At 42.2% G+C, this 21,569-nt stretch overlaps 1 protein-coding gene across 6 annotated transcripts in view; it reads right to left on the bottom strand.

Moving 5' to 3' along the window:
• LRRK2 (leucine rich repeat kinase 2) overlaps positions 1 to 21,569 on the bottom strand; it is a 167,171-nt gene that overhangs the window by 136,319 nt on the left and 9,283 nt on the right. For all 6 annotated transcript variants that reach the window (XM_073652174.1, XM_073652175.1, XM_073652172.1 and 3 more), the window contains exons 4-9: positions 20,083 to 20,192; positions 13,170 to 13,258; positions 11,854 to 11,988; positions 9,392 to 9,526; positions 7,940 to 8,071; positions 7,400 to 7,519 (exon numbers count right to left, since the gene is read on the bottom strand). In XM_073652174.1, coding sequence (XP_073508275.1) covers positions 7,400 to 7,519; positions 7,940 to 8,071; positions 9,392 to 9,526; positions 11,854 to 11,988; positions 13,170 to 13,258; positions 20,083 to 20,192 — 721 coding nt within the window. The remainder of the gene's footprint in view (positions 1 to 7,399; positions 7,520 to 7,939; positions 8,072 to 9,391; positions 9,527 to 11,853; positions 11,989 to 13,169; positions 13,259 to 20,082; positions 20,193 to 21,569) is intronic.

The raw sequence follows: 21,569 nt of genomic DNA, 5'->3' as shown, positions 1-21,569 counted from the left end.
TTATCAATGATTTAGATGAAGGAATTGAGGGTAAACTGATTAAATTTGCTGATGACACAAAGCTAGGAGGGATAGCTAATACAAGAGAAGAGAGAGAGAGGATTCAAAAAGACCTAAATAAACTGGAGCAGTGGGCAGTAACTAACAGAATGGTTTTTAACAGGGAAAAATGCAAAGTACTACATCTGGGCAATAAAAATGAAAAAAGCATATACAAAATGGAAGGAATAGAGCTAAGCAACAGTACATGAGAAAAAGACTTGGGTATACGAATAGATCATAGACTGAACATGAGTCAACAGTGTGATGCAGCAGCAAAAAAGGCAAATACAATTCTGGGATGTATTAACAGAAGCATACAGTCTAGATCACGTGAAGTCATTATCGGACTTTACTCCTCTTTGGTCAGACCTCATCTGGAATACTGCGTCCAGTTTTGGGCACCACATTTTAAAAAAGACATCGACAAACTGGAGCAAGTTCAGAGAAGAGCGACCAGAATGGTGACCGGTCTGCAAACCATGTCCTATGAGGAACGGTTACAGGATTTGGGAATGTTTAGCTTGCAAAAAAGAAGACTGAGAGGAGACTTAATAGCGGTCTACAAATATCTCAAGGGCTGTCACACTGTGGGGGGGGGGGGGTCAGCTTTATTCTCATTTGCACAAGGAAAGACTAGAAGCAATGGGATGAAACTAAATGGGAGGAGACACAGATTAGATATTAGAAAAAACTTTTTGACAGTTAGGGTGATCAATGAGTGGAACAGGCTGCCACGAGAGGTGGTGAGTTCCCCTTCAATGGACGTCTTCAAACAGAGGCTGGACAGATATCTGTCTGACATGATTTAGTGAATCCTGCTTTGAGCAGGGGGTTGGACCAGATGACCCAGGAGGTCCCCTCCAACTCTACCAGTCTATGATTCTATGATCACTTGGCGCCTGGCCTGCTGTTCTGTGAAGTGCGGGCACTCGGAGCAGCAGGGGAATGAGGAGGAGAGGTGAGTATTGTGTTTACTTATTTTTTTCCTATGGGGTGCATTATACTACAGACTGCCTATGGGGTGCATTATACTATAGTACACTGTGTGTGGGGGAATTATACTGTGTATAAGAGAGCATCATACTGTGTAGAGAGGAGCTGCACATGAGGGGAGACTCAGGACATTATTAAATGTTAAGTGGGCATTTATCGTTATAGGGGAACTCAGGTTATTGTGACTGTCAAAGGGGAATAGAGAAGGCATTGTTACTTTCTAGGGGGCAAAATGTGGGCACTGTTTTCTAGGGCACTTGAACACGACATTACTATATTCTAGAGGTTTGTTTTACCATCTAGAGGGCACACAGAAGGTTCAGTAATAGGGACACATACAGCAACAGAGGCACGGTATTGGGGTATCAGCAGGATGATGACTTTGTGAAGGTTAGGAATAGATGGGGACAGTGCCTGAAATGTAAGGAGCCAAATGTGTCTGTGTTGTGATCTCTACAGATGAGTCCTGGATGGAGAAGTTGTCGTGTCGGTCTGGGCCAGATGGAAAACACGGGAAAAGTGAACAATTTAATCAGAAAGAACGTCAGTTGTAAGTCACTATATATAACTGTGCTGTGATCTCTTATATGTTCTGCAGGACTGGCATCTATCAATATAGGTCACCATATGACGGGAATATCAGTGCTGGTCTTTGAATAGTGCTGAGGTTTTCCTATATCCACTATCTGGGTGCGCCACCATACTTGTAATCAGGGTTACATGGTTAGGGGCCCACTCAGAAGTTTCACCCCCCTCAACCAAAACCCTAGCTACGCCTCTGGTTAGCCAGGGTCCTGCTGAAAGCCCCTATAGTCCCTGTTGATCCCCCTATGAAGCTCATTCTGATACTGGTCATTTTTGGAGACTCTCAATTTAACTATATACTGCACTACTTGCAGAATTAGTATAAGTGATCAAATGACTTGGTTCAAGTCAGATAAAATAGCTAAAAAAAAATTTTTAAAAAAAAGTTACCATATTTAAAAAATAAATAAGTTAAAATACAAATTTAAGTCCCCCCCTTATACCCAGTAAAGAAATAAGAAACAAAATAAATAAGAACATATTTGATATCGTCATGCCTGTAGAAGTTCGATCTATTAAAATATTTAATTATTTAACCCGTGCATTAAACCATAATGAGAAGAAAAAGCCAGAATTTCCAATTAAAACCATTATATAAAACCATAATAGCTTAACTGTTTGACAGCACAGACTTCTTTTTGGGGGGTGTAGTACAGAAACACTAAATTACTTACTGGTAATGTGATTTTCCTGAGCCCATGACAGCACCACAATGAGAGAGGGGTTCCGCCCTTTCAGGACAGGAAACCCACAGAATAAAAGGGCGGTACCTCTCAACCACCTCAGCTGTTTACAGAGCATGAAAGGACACTACTTAATAGTTAAATATCACATGATTTTTCCTTCTACACACCGCGTGAATCAAACACCACGAAGGAAATGAAGTGAAGTGATCAACTTCTACCAGTGATGGGAGGGAATATAAGGGTGCTGTCAGGGGCTCAGGAAAATCATATTACCGGTAAGTAATTTAGTGTTTTCCTATCACCCATGACAGCACCACAACGAGAGATTTACAGAGAAAAAACTTTAAAGTTAAAGTTAGGGTGGGACCACAGCCTGTAGAACAGTTTTCCTAAAGGAAAGGACAGCAGAAGATCCCAGATCAAGCCTATAGTGACTATAGAAGGTGCAAGGTGAAGACTAAATCGCAACCTTACATAATGCTTGATGGGGACATCCGCTTTCTTATTGTTCTGCCATGGATTCCCCGGATTAGCACAGAAAGTAGGGTGCACAATTTCCTGACTTCTATGGAAATTGGAAGCCATCTTTGGAAGATAGGGTAGCTCCGAAACCGGCCCATCTTCTAGGATCTGGATAAACAAAAGATTAACTGACAAAGCTTGAATGTCACTAACTTACCATGCTGAAGTCAGGGCCATCGGGATAATAGTCTTTAATGTGAAGACCCTGAATCCATGAGTTCAAGCGAAGGCTTGTTAGAGCCATAAGCACTGGATTCAGATCCCAGGGTGCCATCTTTGGACTGAAAATGGGCCTAGATCCAAAACTCACTTTCACATTCCTTGATTATTCAATGCAGGTTAGACACTGTTCCAGTAGTCTACGGCTAAAAAGGTCCACTTGCAATTCTCTTCCTCTTTATAGGAGGTACTGTTAAAGATAAAAGGTGAGACTTCGCCATCTGAACTGATTAGACATAAGTGTCATTAGGGATCTTGGCAGAGTTCCTCCATCATGGTTTACGTAAGATAAAGCTACTCTGTTGTATGACAAGCCCTTCACATGGTGACCATGTATAGATGAATGGAGCTCTCTTATATACTGCCTAAAGCTTCTTTAGGTTAGAGGAACCGGATCTTTAGGGGCAGCCCACGGGTGTGTACCCGTGACCATGCTACTACTGGAATGTAGGAGATTAAAGTTATTAACAGCAATATTGCCTTGTTTAGAGTTGTGGCCAGACTGCTTATTAACTTTGACATATAGCAGGACTCCTTATTCTACCTTGGGAGACCACAACTCTTACTCACTGCCCATTGAGTTCTGCAGCGCTCAATGGATCTGCCCATAATAACGAAATAGTTGAGGTAAACTATTGTCAATGCCTCTTCCTTCGATATGAGAGTTGTCCTAATTACTATAATTCTCCATAAAGCCTAAAGGCTCACTAACATCTAAATGGAAGGACATAAACTGAAAGCCTAAATCCTCATTTTATGCCAAGAACTATTCTCAGGAAATTTGATGTTTCATGTGAATTGGAACCTGATTGTATACCTTCTTAAACACCTATACTACTATATAGCAATCTGGAACTGAAGATTTACTAGGAGGTCTTAGAGTCCATTTCCAATTATCTAACTGTCAGGAATCTGTACAGCCCTTTCGGGTTGTCGCAAACCCAGGTAGGACTGGGTTAAATAATAGCTTTACAGGTCTTGACTAGGGCACCTGGAGAGCTAAGCACCAGAGCAGGCTAGGCATTCACCTTAGTCAGACTGTTGGAAAGCAGAGTAGACGGTATGGGTCTCGGAGCTAATCAGAGACACAGGCCAGACTCCACCTTAGCGGAGTCTGCAAGTATCAGTGGTTGCCCTGGATAAATATTGTTTTGTTTGATCAAGCTGGGTTAGCTGAGCCGTATATGAGTAGTCAGGGTGTGTCCTATTTAGTCAGCGCGTGGACAAGACCAGAAATATTAATGTTTATGACTTCTGTGCAACCTGTAAAAAGCAATAAAACTGCGCTTGATTGAACCAAACCCACAATGGCTGTATGAGCACTATGTGATGCCTCCTACCTTTAAGAGTGAAACCCTACAACGTTTATTATTAACCTGCAAAACTAAGGAAGCGCTCTTACTGGTACCTGCCTCCAACCGGCCTTCCACCGAGCCAGCTGAGCACCAGCCAGGAATACTGCCACCCTCTGTCAAAATAGAGGCTAGAATATTTTTCCCCTTGAATTCGGTAAGCTTGCCATGCACAGTTTACAGTTGCTGAACTTGGTTTTGTCAGACATAAACTTAGTTGTGTAACCAGTACCTTTACAAAGAGGGACAATGAGGCACTGGGGCACCCTGAAGCACCGAGAGACACTATGAGGCCCCATAAGGTACTAACAGGCACTGTGAAGCGCTATGAGGTACTACCAGGCGCTATACTGCACTATGAATGCACCATGAAGGCACCATAAGGCACTATGATATGCTATGAGTTACTATGATATGTTATGCTATGAGGTGCTATGAAGAGCCATAAGGCGATATGAAGTGCTATGAGGCACTATGCCATGAGGCACTATGAAGCACTATGAGACGCTATACGGCACTATGATGTGAAATGAAGTGCTATAAGGCACTGTGATGTGATGTGCCATGAAGTGCTATAAGGCACTGTGATGTGATGTGCCATGAGGCGCTATGAGGCACTATTATGTGCCATGAGGCGCTATGCTATGTGGCACTGTGATGTGCCATGAGGCGCTATGCTATGATGTGCCATGAGGCGCTATGCTATGATGTGCCATGAGGCGCTATGCTATGATGTGCCATGAGGCACTATGCTATGATGTGCCATGAGGCACTATGCTATGATGTGCCATGAGGCACTATGCTATGATGTGCCATGAGGCACTATGCTATGATGTGCCATGAGGCACTATGCTATGATGTGCCATGAGGCACTATGCTATGATGTGCCATGAGGCACTATGCTATGATGTGCCATGAGGCACTATGATGTGCTATGAGGCACTAGGCTATGATATGCCATGAGGCACTATGTTATGATGTGCCATGAGGCACTATGCTATGAAGCGCTATGCTATGAGGTACTAAGATGTGCTATGAGGCACTATGATGTGCTATGAAGCGCTATGCTATGGCGCACTATGATGTGCCATGAGGCACAATGATGTGCCATGAAGCGCTATGCTATGAGGCACTAAGATGTGCCATGAGGCACTATGCTATGAAGCGCTATGCTATGAGGTACTAAGATGTGCTATGAGGCACTATGATGTGCTATGAAGCGCTATGCTATGGCGCACTATGATGTGCCATGAGGCACTATGATGTGCCATGAAGCGCTATGCTATGAGGCACTAAGATGTGCCATGAGGCACTACGATGTGCTATAAAGCACTATGCTATGAGGCACTGTGATGTGCTATAAAGCGCTATGCTATGAAGCACTATGATGTGCTCTTTGTGAAGCGCAACGAGGCTTTATGAGGCACTGCGCTCAGAATTTTATTTAAAAGAGTAATCCGTCTGAATGAAGGATAAACCTTTCCTTTGGGTGGTAAATCTCAATTGTCAGACTTGCCCCACCCAAAGGAGCCACCTGATGAGACGCAGCTGAACAGCAGACCTTCACGGAGACCATGTGCTGTATTAACACCATGTGCCGTCCTATGGATAGAGTAAACAGACTGGACGACAACAGTAAAAACCTCAGTGTTCGTTTAACATTTACTGAGCAGATTGAGGCTCATTTTTGTGGTAAATTCTGAAGCCTAATCATGAGGCTCTGTGCGGCCCAGACATGTGGCTAACTTTAGCCTAGAGGTCTAAGGTCCAGCTTCCGTCCTAAAGCCAAATTTAAAGAACAAGGCCCTTGGCCCAGGTGGGGTCTTACAGAGCGAACACACACACATTTCTGAGTTTAATGCTAACTTCCTTCAGCCTTTCCTAGTATCCATAACAAGGAAAGGGCCCCATAAACAATGTAAACATTCACGAAGATCACTCACCACCAGCTGTACAGATTCGGAGGCTGGACCAAGTCACAGGCCTGTTCCTCTCCATCCGGCCGTGCCAGAGCAATATTGGGGCGGCCAACCCCAGGCAGGTGCGCCTCCAATAGTGCGCCGATTAAAAGCTGGAGCTGCTGACCCCAGGTAGGGGCACAGCTCAACAGGTGCTCCCATTGATGTGCAAAGCTGGAGCTGCTGACCCCAGACAGGGGCGCAGATCCACAGCTGCTCTCTCACTGACGTGCAGAGCTGGAGCTGCTGACCCCAGACAGGGGCGCAGTTCCACAGCAGCTTCTCCACTGATGCACGGAGCTGGAGCTGCCGACCCCAGACAGGGGCGCAGTTCCACAGCTGCTCTCTCACTGACGTGCAGAGCTGGAGCTGCCGACCCCAGACAGGGGCGCCACTCCACAGCAGCTTCTCCACTGATGCACTGAGCTGGAGCAGCCGACCCCAGGCAGGGGCACCGCTCAGTCGTATCCTGATCTTCAACAGGTAAGTCTAAGGTTCTCCCATCAAGGACCCTCCGGTACGCTCGTCATTAGGGCCGCAGCTGGTACAAAACAGTAGCCGGAAACATGTTAGAAGACATGGTTCTCCGCTACTTCTTTTTTCACCAGCGTGCGTCTTAGGGTGCAATTTCCTGGATAGCGTCCTGCGCCACCGGGATGCGCAGCTGCCAGACCACCATAAAGTAATGGTGCGGCTGCTGCTCGCATCCATCCAACGGAACAGGCCCCCTTGGACCCACCATGGCGCTTCCAGGTCCCTGGCGCCGGCCGCAGCAGAGACTGTGCCCTGTTGGAAACCGACAGGCCCAGGTCTGGGAATAATCTTCCCTTCTTTCTTCTGCCGCCATTTTAACAAGGTTCCCCCACAAGGACAGGTAACCAACTGAGGAGGTGGTGGAGATGTGCCGCCCTTTTATTCTGTAGGTTTCCTGTCCTCGAAGGGCGGATCCCCTCTCTCGTTGTGGTGCTGTCATGGGTGATAGGAAAATGTACTATTTTTTTTCTTTGGGGTAGAGAAAGGATGGGAGGAAGTGAAGACTTACTAAGAAGAGCCAGACATGTTAGAGCAGCTGCTTGCAGTCTTGAATTTGCAGAATAGCTTATCAGAGCTTTTATAATGACTTCATGGGCTTCATTTAATACCAGGATGTTAAAAAAGCTTCCTTTAAAAAGATAAGAAGTAACAATGTTATTATTTTAGTTACAATATATGTGAACACAAAATAAGAAATTTTTTTTTTCCACCATTAATATTGTTTAAGAATACATTATTTAGTAGGGCTTGAAAAGGTTAAAAATAAACTAAGCTTTACATTGTTCCAGCACCGGCTCCCCATCACTGCTCCCGTTCTGATGACAGGCTGCAGTGGTGATGCCACAGCTACAGCGCACTTGACCATTGCAGCCAATCACAGGGCTCAGCAATCATATTTTGATGACCTCAGTATAAAGGATTGAATTTAAATACACACAAAAACACGTAAAATATACATATTACCCATTTGGTATTTCTCCCCAAATAAACGCTTGATTGCTTTTTTAAAGACATATAGAAAATTGATTTGACACACTCATCTACTCACCAAATGTAAGTTTTTGGAATAAACAGCAACAGACTTCTTGTATTTTTTCACAGTTTGGAAAGGTTTTCATTGCTTCCATTATTATGTTGTAACATCTGACATTGCCAGACATAAGAACTTCCACATTGCAAGCTGGAACAGAAAGAAGACATTTTTTTGATTTTTCACTATAACATATTTTACATAAATTCAGTGCAAAGTGCAAGCTATGTGCATGACCACATGCAAATGGGTGCTGAAAAGGGTCAGACCAGCGATCAGAACAAGAACGTTAATGTTACAATAAAAATGCATTAGAATATGTATTCTGATATGCAAGTATGAAATTTCACTCATTCAATGTATTGAAATCTTTTACTTGCGGTAGTGTTTCTGCCCCAGGTAGAGCTGTGTGTAAAAACATCAATGAGGCAAATTATTCATTGCTTTTCCATTTTTTTTTCGGTCTTCATTTTGTTTGCTTTGCGTTTGCTTTTTGACTGATCTATAGTTATCTTTTCATTGTCACTTTTTTATATATTCATCTGTTTTTTATTTTTAGGTCGGCATTGTTGGTGGGATTTAATCGGATTCATCATTTGGAACTTTTTCGAAATATCACAATATTTGTACTGTTTCCCACTGGAAAGATTTTATATACAGCAGAATTTTTTTGCACAATTTGTGAAATCTTTCCAAATGTAAAAGGTTTAAAAAAAATGTTAAAAAGACAATAATAAAATTCTATGAACTTTAGAAAGACTGCATTTGTGACCTGCCAAGTCACACAGTGATTACTGTGTTAAGCGGAGGTCACTTTTTAAAAACTTCTCAATGAAAGTCTATGGGGATTTAGAGCGAGGCTCTGTAGCAACATTAGGAGTCCCATACTCATATTGATAAAAGTGACTTTGGGAACACAGAGCAATCCACCAGCTTTCAAAAGCACAAAAGCAGTTATATGGTGACAGAGCGACTGGAGCTAAGCTGAAAACAGATGAAGACGCCAACCGGTACTAGATGCCATACACTTATACACATCAGGATCTTAAAAAAAAAAAAAAGGTTGGCATGGTACTTTAAGAAATCCTCAAAGGATGAATCGGGGTTTAAGAGGGGCATTAAGGGTTTATTTAATCTTTTATCAATTAATGACGCTTTGCAATGTAATCAATCACAAAATAATTTTTGTAGAAAATAATATCAAAGAAATATATGTGACTCTGTATGATACAGTGTTCCCTATGAAAGTCAATAGGGAAGAACAATAGGAAATCATAGTGGAAAAATAATTGGCAACAGGGCATGATGTAATTTTAAAGAATGAAGCATCTCCTAAAAAAGTACGTTGTGTGTATGGATGAAGAACTGTAGAGGTCAAAATGTACCTGAAACACTTTGTGTGAACATATCATGCACACACAATAAGAAAAGCAAGGTGTTTTTTGAAATGCTAATATTATAGTAACTTACGTGGGCCTGCCAATGGGATCAAAACCCGTAAAGCTTGGTAAATAACAGACTCTGTATCTTTATACTGTGTAAGAATCTGCAGGATGATCAGATGATCTTTGCTCTCTACAAACTCTGTTAATTGCTCTTCTGGAACTGGACAAAAGGGAAAAAAATAAAAGTAATATGAATTCAATATATATTTGATCAAACAAATAAAGAGCGCTGAGAAAAGATGCTCCAGAATTGTTATTTCAGGGAGAATACCAACTGGACTAAAATAGACATGTCAAGGGAACCGACTGGTCCTGTTTCATTGCTTAGCTATGTCAAAGAGGAAGTTGATGACTAGAGACTTTCACAATAAGTCAGAAATAAAATTTCCCTCATATGGGTATTCCTAATATAATGCTAAAAATAAGGCAACATGACAGTCATAACGTAAGCTGGGTTTTAAATAAAATATTAAAAACATGCTCCGAGGTTATAAAAATTATGATATCTTATTTATTACATTGGCCAGAATCAGCTGAACCCTAGAGACTCTCGTCAAAAACGGGTTTTATAGGTTGACCTAATCTGAGCCCTCACTGATTATTCATGCCTAGAAGTGTATTTCATTTCCTCAGACCTTTAGGGGAATTTACTATGATTGGTGATTTTTAGGCCTGTCTGCTTCACACCACAATTTGGGAATTTTTAAGAGCCTAATGCTTTTATAATTGTAAACAAAAAAATGATCCAAATGGTAAAACTGACGCATACAGAAGCACTTAAAGGAAAACGGTCAGGAGGATTTATCACTATAAAGTAAAAGGTATGGCCATAATGGCGCTATTACGCTGATTAAGTTGATACCTTTGTTGAAGGAATCCAATCACTGGTTCTTTTTTAATCATGGTTTTAAGTTGTCTTCTGATGACGTCTTCTGTGCATCGGGGCAGGCATGGGGGGTTGGGTTTTCTTCTGCTTTGGCCCCTCCACCTGCTTCCTGTGTTTTTACAGGTCACTGATTATTCAGAGACCTGCCCCCGTTTTGACAAATCGCGCCGCCGTCATCTGTGGGTTGGCGTTGCATCCACACTGTAAGATTCCATGTCTGGTCTTCAAGTCTTCAATAAAATGGTGCCAGAGACGGCACATGCGCAGATCGAGATCCAAGCCAAGATCTCGATCTGTGCATATGCCAATTTCAGCGCCATTTTATTGAAGACCAGATGTGGAATCTCACACTGCGCACGCGCTGCCCACCCAATGATGGCGGCGGATTAACATTTAAAACGGAGGCAGGTCACTGAATAATCAGCGACCTGTAAAAACACATGAGGCAGGCATGAATGAATCCAATTTAATCAGTGTAATAGCGCCATTATGGCCATACCTTTAAGTTTATAGTGATAAATCCTGCTGACAGGTTTTCTTTAAAGTGTATCCATTTTTTTATCATACACATTGAATCCAGATTTCTTTCTTATGGATCTGTCAAGGCTGGCGTAGATAATGTCAGTTGTGCTGAATCAGAGTCAATATGTACACCCAGCCGCCTCCAGAGCTTATATCATCTGATTGGAGGGTGTGCCGGGTACAGGACCCCCACCAATCTGATGCTGATGATCTACTTATCTACCTTAAAGGGGTTTTCCCACGAACGAAAAGTTCATTTTAATCAACAGATCTTGGAATAATAATAAGTTCCACAATTGGATGTGTTTACATAAAATGTTCCTGTGCTGAGATAATCTTATAAATGTGCCCCTGCTGTGTACTGTGTAATGGCTGTGTCTGACCGTGCAGGAACATGGTCTGATCATACCACAGCTCCTGGGCAGGGGAGGAAGCATTACAGTATACAGACATTACAGCACATGATCACAGCTGATTCTTTTTGTGAGGTAAAACATTTTACTGCCTGTTTTAAGCAATGTTTTACCTCACAGAAAGAATCATCTGTGATCCCATTCTGTAATGTCTGTATACTTTTTTGCTTCCTCCCCTGCCCAGGAGATGTGGTATGATCAGACCATGTTCCTGCACGGTCAGACACAGCCATTACACAGCACACAGCAGGGGCACATTTATAAGATTATCTCAGCACAGGAACACTTTATTTTAACACATCCAATTGTGAAATTTCTTATTATTCCAAGATTTATTGATTAAAATGAACTTTTGTTTGTGGGAAAACCCCTTTAAAGATAAGAGATCAATATCTTGTGGCCACACAACTTCTTCAAGGTGGAGAGGACCACTTTTAAGAGAGTAATATAAGCCATAACTCCAAAGCACTAGTACCTTACAATTCAGGATTTCTAAGTTCTACTCATTTTCTCTTAGTTGATTGTTTTGCATATAAGCTTTGTGCACACTGATGCATTATAAAACTATACATATCATAGAAGACACACTTAGCCACTAAGACGTCTATAACATCTCTAGAAGTAAATTAGTACTACTTTAATATTTGCATATTTCAGCATATATACCTTTCATTAGAAGCAAATATAATGCTTGGCAGCCATATATCTGAATATCTTCTTTGTCTGAAAACAGCTTCATGGCTTCAAAAATCAACAGAAAAACATCGGCTTCATGATCCAAAACAAGAAAATGTATTACATCTAGGAGAAAAAATATATATATATAAATATTTCAAAAGTAGAAAGTATGGCTGCTGAATGAATTTCAATAAGACCCCCAGAGATCATATTCATTATTGAATGTGCTGTTCCTAAATGAAGAAGCCAGAGGTAAATATCGGCCCTGGCCATGTGAGGGACATCCGGTGCACAGCTCGTTACAGTATGTGTATCAGATATGTACCTGTGTGTCCATCACATGTTCATGGACACATTTATCAATGGAAAGCAAACAATTAAATCTGTGAGAAATTAATAAAGAAACTATTCTGGAAAATAGTCTGACTTTGGATCTTCCCCCCATCATATTACTTGTTTATATCCCTTTTCATTAGGCATTTTGTTAAAGAAGCCCTCCCATGAAGATTTTTTTAATAAATCTATGTATATATTTGGTGTAGTGTCAGTGTATTAATATACTCACCTCCTGCAGTCTTGTCCGGTGTCCAGCGCAGTTCTGCTCCTCTTCTCAGTGACATCACCGCTCTCCAGACTTTTCGGGTCACACTACGCTCTACGTGACCGGGAAATGGCTATTACAATGTAAGTCTATGGAGCGTCAGGACATTGTACATTGTAAAAGAGACTTCCGGCTCACATGCAGATCATAAAGTGAGCCGGATTGTCTGAATAGTGGTGACATCACTGAGAAGAAGGAGCAAAGCGAATCTGGATCCTGGAGAAGGCATCGGGAGGTGAATATATCAACAAACTGAAACTGCACTACATGCACATACACAGATTTAGTAAAAAAAAAATCTTTATAGAAGGGCTTCTTTAAATTTAGGCTCTGTAATTCCTTCCACTAACAATACTGAAGACTCTCTGATTTATTAATAGTGTACCTGCTGAATATCCCATTTTCCTCATGCGTAAATGATAATAACAGTACAAGACATAAAAGAAAAAAAACAATGTAAAGTAGGATGAAAAAAACATTAGCAAAACACAAGCTCTACTGTTGAATGACTGGATAAACAGGACATATGAAATTAGCGGTTCCATTTCTAGATTATTAAGAGTCTAGAAACCGTGCCATTATGTGGTTAGATCAGCCAGTAAGAGGCAAACAAACAGGCTCTTGCTTACAAAGACAGATTGTTCAGAAATGTCAAGGATTATAATTAAAAACAAACATAGATTAAAAATGTTATCGAATGTACCCGATTCAAGAATGCTGGTCAAAGCTTGTAATCCTATCGTCAAGACATTGAGATTTGTGAGATAAGCAGACAAGATCTTCAGAATCTGTCTGAAAAGGCAATAAGAAAAAAATGTTATGACAATAAAATGTATAATCAGAAACAAATGTATAAAAAGGTTATTAACCCCTTCCCGACCCGTGTCACACCGTTTGTGACATGGAAAACAGTTCGTTCCCGACCCATGTCACAGCGTCTGTGACATGGAGGGAAAGAGCCCCTGCAGCGCCTGCGAGCGGGGTCGCTCAGGTGTCACAGTTGCTACTGCAACTGGACATCCTGAAGTCGACCCCCCGGGGGGTGGATTAACCCCCCCGTGCCTGGGACCCCTCCGATTGGCTGTTTCATTTTCACTTTTAGTGAAACTGCCAATCGGTATGAATTAAATATTTCACCAATGAAAATTGGTGTAATATTTAAATCTGGGCATTGCCTGATGCTTACAGCATCAGCCATTGGCTGGGGGGAGTGTCACCTCTGTTCCCCCCCTCCCCCCAGATCTGATTGGGGGGCTAGCGTCACATGGATACTAGCCCCAATCAGATATGGAGGGATGGCTGAAACCTCCCAGCACCTTCCCAACCCTAGATCGTCTGCTGTGGACCCCCTGCTGCGGACCCCCTGGTGTGGACCCTGTGGATCGCGTCTGCCGCTGCCACCGCTGATCAGCGGTAAGTATTGCCGTCACTCCCCCCGACCCCCCCCTCCCCGCGATCCCCCCCGCCCCCCTCACCACCCCCCCTCCACTTTCATACCTGCACCCCGACCTCCGCTCCCTCTGCTCCCTCTCCCACGTCTTCATCCACCGGCTGCTGCTCTCCTTCTGACAGCCGGTGGACTGTGATCACAGCAGCAGCAGGCTCAGTGTAAATGCCCTGCTCCTGTGATCAAACCCACCATCCCCCAGTCCCAGTGATATCACCCCCCACCTCCCAATAATCACCCCCTCCCCCAGTGTTCACCCCCCCCTGTTCCCAGTGTTCACCCCCCCCTGTTCCCAGTGTTCACCCCCCCCTGTTCTCAGTGTTCACCCCCCCTGTTCCCAGTGTTCACCCCCCCCTGTTCCCAGTGTTCACCCCCCCCTGTTCCCAGTGTTCACCCCCCCCTGTTCCCAGTGTTCACCCCCCCCTGTTCCCAGTGTTCACCCCCCCCTGTTCCCAGTGTTCACCCCCCCCTGTTCCCAGTGTTCACCCCCCCCTGTTCCCAGTGTTCACCCCCCCCTGTTCCCAGTGTTCACACCCCCCCCCCCCAAAAAACCAGTAATCAGCCCCCTGCTCCTGCTCCCCTTTCTGCCCCAGTAATCACCCCCCGATGCTGCCGGCCTCCTACCCCCTCTTGCTGCTGCCGGCTCCTGCCCCAGTGATCACCCCCCTTGCTGCTGCTTCTGGCTCCTCCATCTCCTCAGCCCCCTCCTACGTCTGACCGCCGAAGGTTACACCAAGCACACACACGTACACTCACACTATAATAAAGTTTTGATTTTTTTTTTTTTTTTTTTTTACACACACGCACAAAGCACACAAAATGTCCCGCCCGTCCCGCTCATCCCAGTCTAGGGCGTACTCAGCTGAGGAGGCTATGTCAGGTTGGTGTGTGTGTGTTGTAGTGTATGAGATTGTGTGTGTGTGTGTGTGTGTGCACTACAATATACCACACCGCACACCAACCTGACATGCACTACACAATGGTGTCCGCTAACAAATTGGAACCCTTTGCGTTTGGAGAGTCCCTGTGTGCCCAAACATTGGAGCTCACCAACAAGTGACCCCATTTTGGAAACTAGACCCCCCAAGGCACCTATATAGATGCATAGTGAGCACTTGGAACCCCCAGGTGCTTCACAAATTGATTGATAAAAATGAAAAAGTGAAAAAAAAAAAACACTTTTTTATTTTTACGGATTAATTTGCTAAGGACCTGGGGGTCCCAAGTGCTCACTATGCATCTAGATAGGTGCCTTGGGGGGGTCTAGTTTCCAAAATGGGGTCACTTGTGGGGGAGCTCCAATGTTTGGGCACACAGCGGCTCTCCAAACGCAACATGGTGTCTTCTAACAATTTGAGCCGACAATTTGTTAGCGGACACCATGTTGCATTTGGAGAGCCGCTGTGTGCCCAAACATTGGAGCTCCCCCACAAGTGACCCCATTTTGGAAACTAGACCCCCCAAGGCACCTATCTAGATGCATAGTGAGCACTTGGAACCCCCAGGTGCTTCACAAATTGATTCATAAAAATGAAAAAGTGGAAAAAAAAACACTTTTTTATTTTTACGGATTAATTTGTGAAGGACCTGGGGGTTTCAAGTGCTCACTATGCATCTAGATAGGTGCCTTGATAGGTGCCTTGGGGGGTATAGTTTCCAAAATGGGGTCACTTGTAGGTGAGCTCCAATGTTTGGGCACACAGCGGCTCTCCAAACGGGACATGGTGTCCGCAAACAAATTGAATGGAAAATCGGCTCAAATTGTTAGCGGACACCATGTTGCATTTGGAGAGCCGCTGTGTGCCCAAACATTGGAGCTCCCCCACAAGTGACCCCATTTTGGAAACTAGACCCCCCAAGGCACCTATCTAGATGCATAGTGAGCACTTGGAACCCCCAGGTGCTTCACAAAATGATCTGTGAAAACAAAAAAGTACTTTTTTTTTTTTCACAAAAATTTTCTTTTAGCCTAAATTTTTTAATTTTCACATGGGTAACAGGATAAAATGCATCCTAAAATGTGTTGGTCAATTTCTCCTGAGTACACTGATACCTCATATGTGGTCATAAACCACTGTTTGGGCGCATGGCAGGGCTCAGAAGAGAAGGAGCGCAATTTGACTTTTGGAACTAATTTTCCATTCAAAAAGTAAAATGGCGCTCCTTCCCTTCTGAGCCCTGCCGTGTGCCCAAACAGTGGTTTATGACCACATATGAGGTATCAGTGTACTCAGGAGAAATTGACCAACAAATTTTAGGATGCATTTTATCCTGTTACCCATGTGAAAATTAAAAAATTTAGGCTAAAAGAAAATTTTTGTTAGAAAAATAAAAATGTTCATTTTTTTCTTCCATGTGGCTTTAGTTCCTGTGATGCACCTGAAGGGTTAATAATCTTCTTGAATGTAGTTTTGAGTAGCTTGAGGGGTGCAGTTTTTGGAATGGTGTCACTTTTGGGTGTTTTCTGTCATAAAGACCCCTCAAAGGGACTTCAAATGTGATGTGGTAACTAAAAAAATGGTTTTGTAAATTTTGCTGGAAAAAAGATAAATTGCTGATGAACTTTGAACCCTTCAAACTTCCTACCAACATTTTTTTTTTTCCAAAATTGTGCTGATGTAAAGTAGACATGTGGGAAATGTTATTTATTAACTATTTTGTGTCACATCACTCTCTGGTTTAGTAGAAAAAAAAATCAAAATTTGAAAATTGCAAAATTTTCAAATTTTTTCCCATATTTTTGATTTTTTCACAAATAAACGCAAATATTATCGACCTAAATTTAATACTAACATGAAGCCCAATATGTCACGAAAAAACAATCTCAGAATCGCAAGGATCCGTTGAAGTGTTCCAGAGTTTTTACTTCGTAAAGGGACAGAATTGACAAAAATGCCAAGGTCTTTAGGGTCAAAATAGGCTGGGTCCTGAAGGGGTTAAAGGGAGTCTGTCAGCCTCAAAAGTGAAATTAAACTCTTTATACCTTCTCATCGGGGTATAAAGATAAATATAACATACCACTGTGATTTTTAAGTAAAAGTGTTTTATAGAAAAACAGTTTTATTATATATATATATATATATATATATATATATATATATATATATATATATATATAGTACAGACCAAAAGTTTGGACACACCTTCTCATTTAATGATTTTTCTGTATTTTCATGACTATGAAAATTGTACATTCACACTGAAGGCATCAAAACTATGAATTAACACATGTGGAATTATATACTTAACAAAAAAGTGTGAAACAACTGAAAATATGTCTTATATTCTAGGTTCTTCAAAGTAGCCACCTTTTGCTTTGATGACGGCTTTGCACACTCTTGGCATTCTCTTGATGAGCTTCAAGAGGTAGTCACCGGAAATGGTTTTCACTTCACAGGTGTGCCCTGTCAGGTTTAATAAGTGGGATTTCTTGCCTTATAAATGGGGCTGGGACCATCAGTTGTGTTGTGCAGAAGTCTGGTGGATACACAGCTGATAGTCCTACTGAATAGACTGTTAGAATTTGTATTATGGCAAGAAAAAAGCAGCTAAGTAAAGAAAAACGAGTGGTCATCATTACTTTAAGAAATTAAGGTCAGTCAGTCCGAAAAATTGGGAAAACTTTGAAAGTGTCCCCAAGTGCAGTTGCAAAAACCATCAAGCGCTACAAAGAAACTGGCTCACATGAGGACCGCCCCAGTAAAGTAAGACCAAGAGTCACCTCTGCTTCTGAGGATAAGTTTATCCGAGTCACCAGCCTCAGAAATCACAGGTTAACAGCAGCTCAGATTAGAGACCAGGTCAATGCCACACAGAGTTCTAGCAGCAGACACATCTCTTCAACAACTGTTAAGAAGAGACTTTGTGCAGCAGGCCTTCATGGTAAAATAGCTGCTAGGAAACCACTGCTAAGGACAGGCAACAAGCAGAAGAGACAAGTTTGGGCTAAAGAACACAAGGAATGGACATTAGACCAGTGGAAATCTGTGCTTTGGTCTGAGGAGTCCAAACTTGAGATATTTGGTTCCAACCACCGTGTCTTTGAGCGACGCAGAAAAGGTGAACGGATGGACTCTATATACCTGGTTCCCACCGTGAAACATGGAGGAGGAGGCGTGATGGTGTGGGGGTGCTTTGCTGGTGACACTGTTGGGGATTTATTCAAAATTGAAGGCATACTGAACCAGCATGGCTACCACAGCATCTTGCAGCGGCATGCTATTCCATCCGATTTGCTTTTAGTTGGACCATCATTTATTTTTCAACAGGACAATGACCCCAAACACACCTCCAGGCTGTGTAAGGGCTATTTGACCAAGAAGGAGAGTGATGGGGTGCTACGCCAGATGACCTGGTCTCCACAGTCACCAGACCTGAACCCAATCGAGATGGTTTGGGGTGAGCTGAACCGCAGAGAGAAGACAAAAGGGCCAACAAGTGCTAAGCATCTCTGGGAACTCCTTCAAGATTGTTGAAGGCCATTTCTGGTGACTACTTCTTGAAGCTCATCAAGAGAATGCCAAGAGTGTGCAAAGCAGTCATCAAAGCAAAAGGTGGCTACTTTGAAGAACCTAGAATATAAGACATATTTTCAGTTGTTTCACACTTTTTTGTTCAGTATATAATTCCACATGTGTTAATTCATAGTTTTGATGCCTTCAGTGTGAATGTACAATTTTAAAAGTCATGAAAATACAGAAAAATCTTTAAATGAGAAGGCGTGTCCAAACTTTTGGTCTGTACTGTATATATTATAAAAAAAATGAGGGGGCTTTGCTGCACCCTTGGTGTGGCCAAGGGCTCGGTGCACCACTCCGCCCCCTCAATTACACTACTCCTCCCCTGTCCTCATGGTGTTTGGCTGTGATCGCTGTGGAGCACTAGCAGATCTAACAAGAAAGCCCTGTACATACCAACACTGGAGTGGCCAAGTGCCTGCGTCAGTGTGTATAGGGGCCGAGGTTGCATCGTTCTTCTGAATATAGCAGCCATTCTCTGAACACAGGATTACAAAGCAGTGGTGTCCGATGCTGACAGAAGAGGGATGAGAACACGCACAATGTCAGCGTATGCAGGCTCCCATCTCCGCCTCTTGTTTATAGTGGTCGCCAGCTGCTGTCTGTAGCAAACAGCGGCTATACACAGGGGAGGTATAATACCTCGGCTACTGCACACAGTGGCGCACCAGCATTAGTGTGTGCTGGGGAGCTCGATCAGGCAGTGCTCTGCAGAGACTGATGCCAATCACCTTGAGGACAGGGGCGGAGTAATTAAAGGGATAGAAAGGTGCAATGAGCCCTTGGCCACATCAATTGTTCACCGAAGCCACCTCATTTACATACGTAATAAAATGTTTTTCTATAAAAACACATTTACTAAATTCTACTGTGTCAGGATGATTTTTATAGATGCCAAGTCGCCAATATGTAGGTGTCAATTGTTCAATTTCAGTTTTGGGGATGACAGACTCCTTTTAAGCAGTGATAATCATGATATTTAGTTATTTTTATCTTGCCAACTTGCCATACTGCATGAAGGTTGTATGTTCCCTATGTTTGCGTTGGCTTCCTTTGGAATTTTATGAGATCATTTATGAAAAATACTCAAAGAAATGATAGACAAGTACTTTTTTTTCTGCCTGTGGTTTTTCAATACAATTTTTTCCTCTTTGTAAATAATGTCACACCAAAAGAGAGTTGTACTGTATAAAGAAAAATGCCAGCATGCTTCAATACCACATCAAAACCACTTCCCATTCATTTATATTGGTTGTGTGGAATCAGAAAACCACTCAAGAAGGCAGTCCTCTTTCACAAACTTTTTCCCATAGGCTCAGTTATGTGTAAAAATACAAACTGAGCTTTACTTGCCATTCTTGGGTCTAGTTCTGTGTCTCCACCTCTGCTCTGGTCTCTGTTGAGGAGCTACATTAGTGAGGTTACATCTACCACCCCCAGTTAAATGATCAATTAGTAATTCTAAACAGATTATGATCATGACACCTTTTAAATAAAAAGACATCTTTCCCTACAACTCCATTATTATGGAGTTCTGCTTCAGTTCTCTAAAGCCAAATTATTTTTTTTTTTTTTTTTTTTTTAAAGAGTGGGTAAATGACCATTAAATGATAAAAGCTACTATTCTATAAATTAAGAACAAATATACTTACTGATGGACGCCAAGGACTTCCCACTCATGCCCAATATCTACTGGAGTGTGTAAGCTATGTAGTATATTTGGGCACACCGTTATCAATCGGCATAGCAGAGACCAGCCCGCCTGAAACACAGAAATAACAAGGTGATCAGGAGAGCAGACTGCCAGTTATTACTTGTCTCACACTGGTAACTCCCCCTTTTATTTAAAATAATCTCTGGAGGCAGATTCTTTAGGAGAAGGTGGGACCCCACACTACAAAACCTTTCATCGCCTAGCTAACGCATTGGAAATAAATGTGTTTATATGGGGAAACTTGGCGCTTGCTTTCCATAAAACTACCATCCTGGTGAAAATTACAGAAAGCAAATACAATACGGCTAATGACTTGGTGTATAGCAAATGCATGTTACATGAATATTTGCAGCTGTAAAGCAAATATTAGCCTTTACGCTTGCCACGCATGAAAGGTTACTATTGCTCAATGGTAATACGTTTACTTTTGTAGGCAGATTGCTCAATTGACCAATTGATCCAAATACTTCCAAGTCAAAACGAGTTTAAAACAAACATTTCAGTATACCTAGCTGGCAGTGAGATAAGAATCATTATGTCTGAAGGAGGTACTCGCTACTAATGGATTAAGGAACAGAATGTCCACATTTGATTTATCTTAATCATTACACGGTTTGGGTTCTAGCTGCATATAAAAGGTACTGTTAGTACAGCCTTATTATTATTATATTAAAGAACACACAACGCATTGTCATTTGTTCCAACCAATCTATAGGCTAGGACTGCATAATGACTTTGGTTGCGTCGTACTAGATCGCACATGCCACTTTTGCGCAACTTTAATGTGACTTTTTTCTCCCCAATAGTATTGTATTTAGTAAAAATATTGGTATACCATGCTACAGAAAAGTGAAACATGGCTCCCATGTCGATGTATAGGATGTGTCTGTTACATGATTTGATGCATCACGCCATAGTTACAGTCAGCCAACGGTATTTCGGAATATACCGTTATGTAACCAAATTTGCAAAGTAGCCCCAGACATGGGCATCACACATACTGTGGAGGAGTACCAAATAAAAATGCACCACCAACACAGCAGTTGTAAATATACGCATTTTGTCAGTGGCCATGCTTGCAGGAGAAAACCCTAGGCATTTATTAGGTGGATTCTGCCAATAAATAAATAAATAAATAAATAAATAAATAAATAATCTAGTGTTTTGACGCCCCTTTACTGTGCCAAGATGGGAAACATTGAAGTAATGAGTAGTTCATCATGCAAAATTTTGTGCTATTGGAAGATATGAGTTTTTTTCAGAGCAACTTGACTCTCTTTACCAATTAAAATAAAATAACAAAAAATCATATCTAAGCTAGTTCAGTTTTAGTTAGGGGGCATAGCTCTTTTGGCTGGCAGCCAGATTAAATAAGCACCCCACTAATCTTTTTATTAATGAAATGTCTGTAAATATGCATGTAAT

The sequence above is a fragment of the Phyllobates terribilis genome, unplaced genomic scaffold, assembly GCF_046119375.1.
Source record: "Phyllobates terribilis strain yellow unplaced genomic scaffold, ASM4611937v1 Scaffold_11__3_contigs__length_659146591, whole genome shotgun sequence".
NCBI classification, from domain to species: Eukaryota; Metazoa; Chordata; class Amphibia; order Anura; family Dendrobatidae; genus Phyllobates; species Phyllobates terribilis.
The sequence above is the reverse complement of the archived record's forward strand: the minus strand, read 5'-3'. Positions and strand labels throughout refer to the sequence as shown.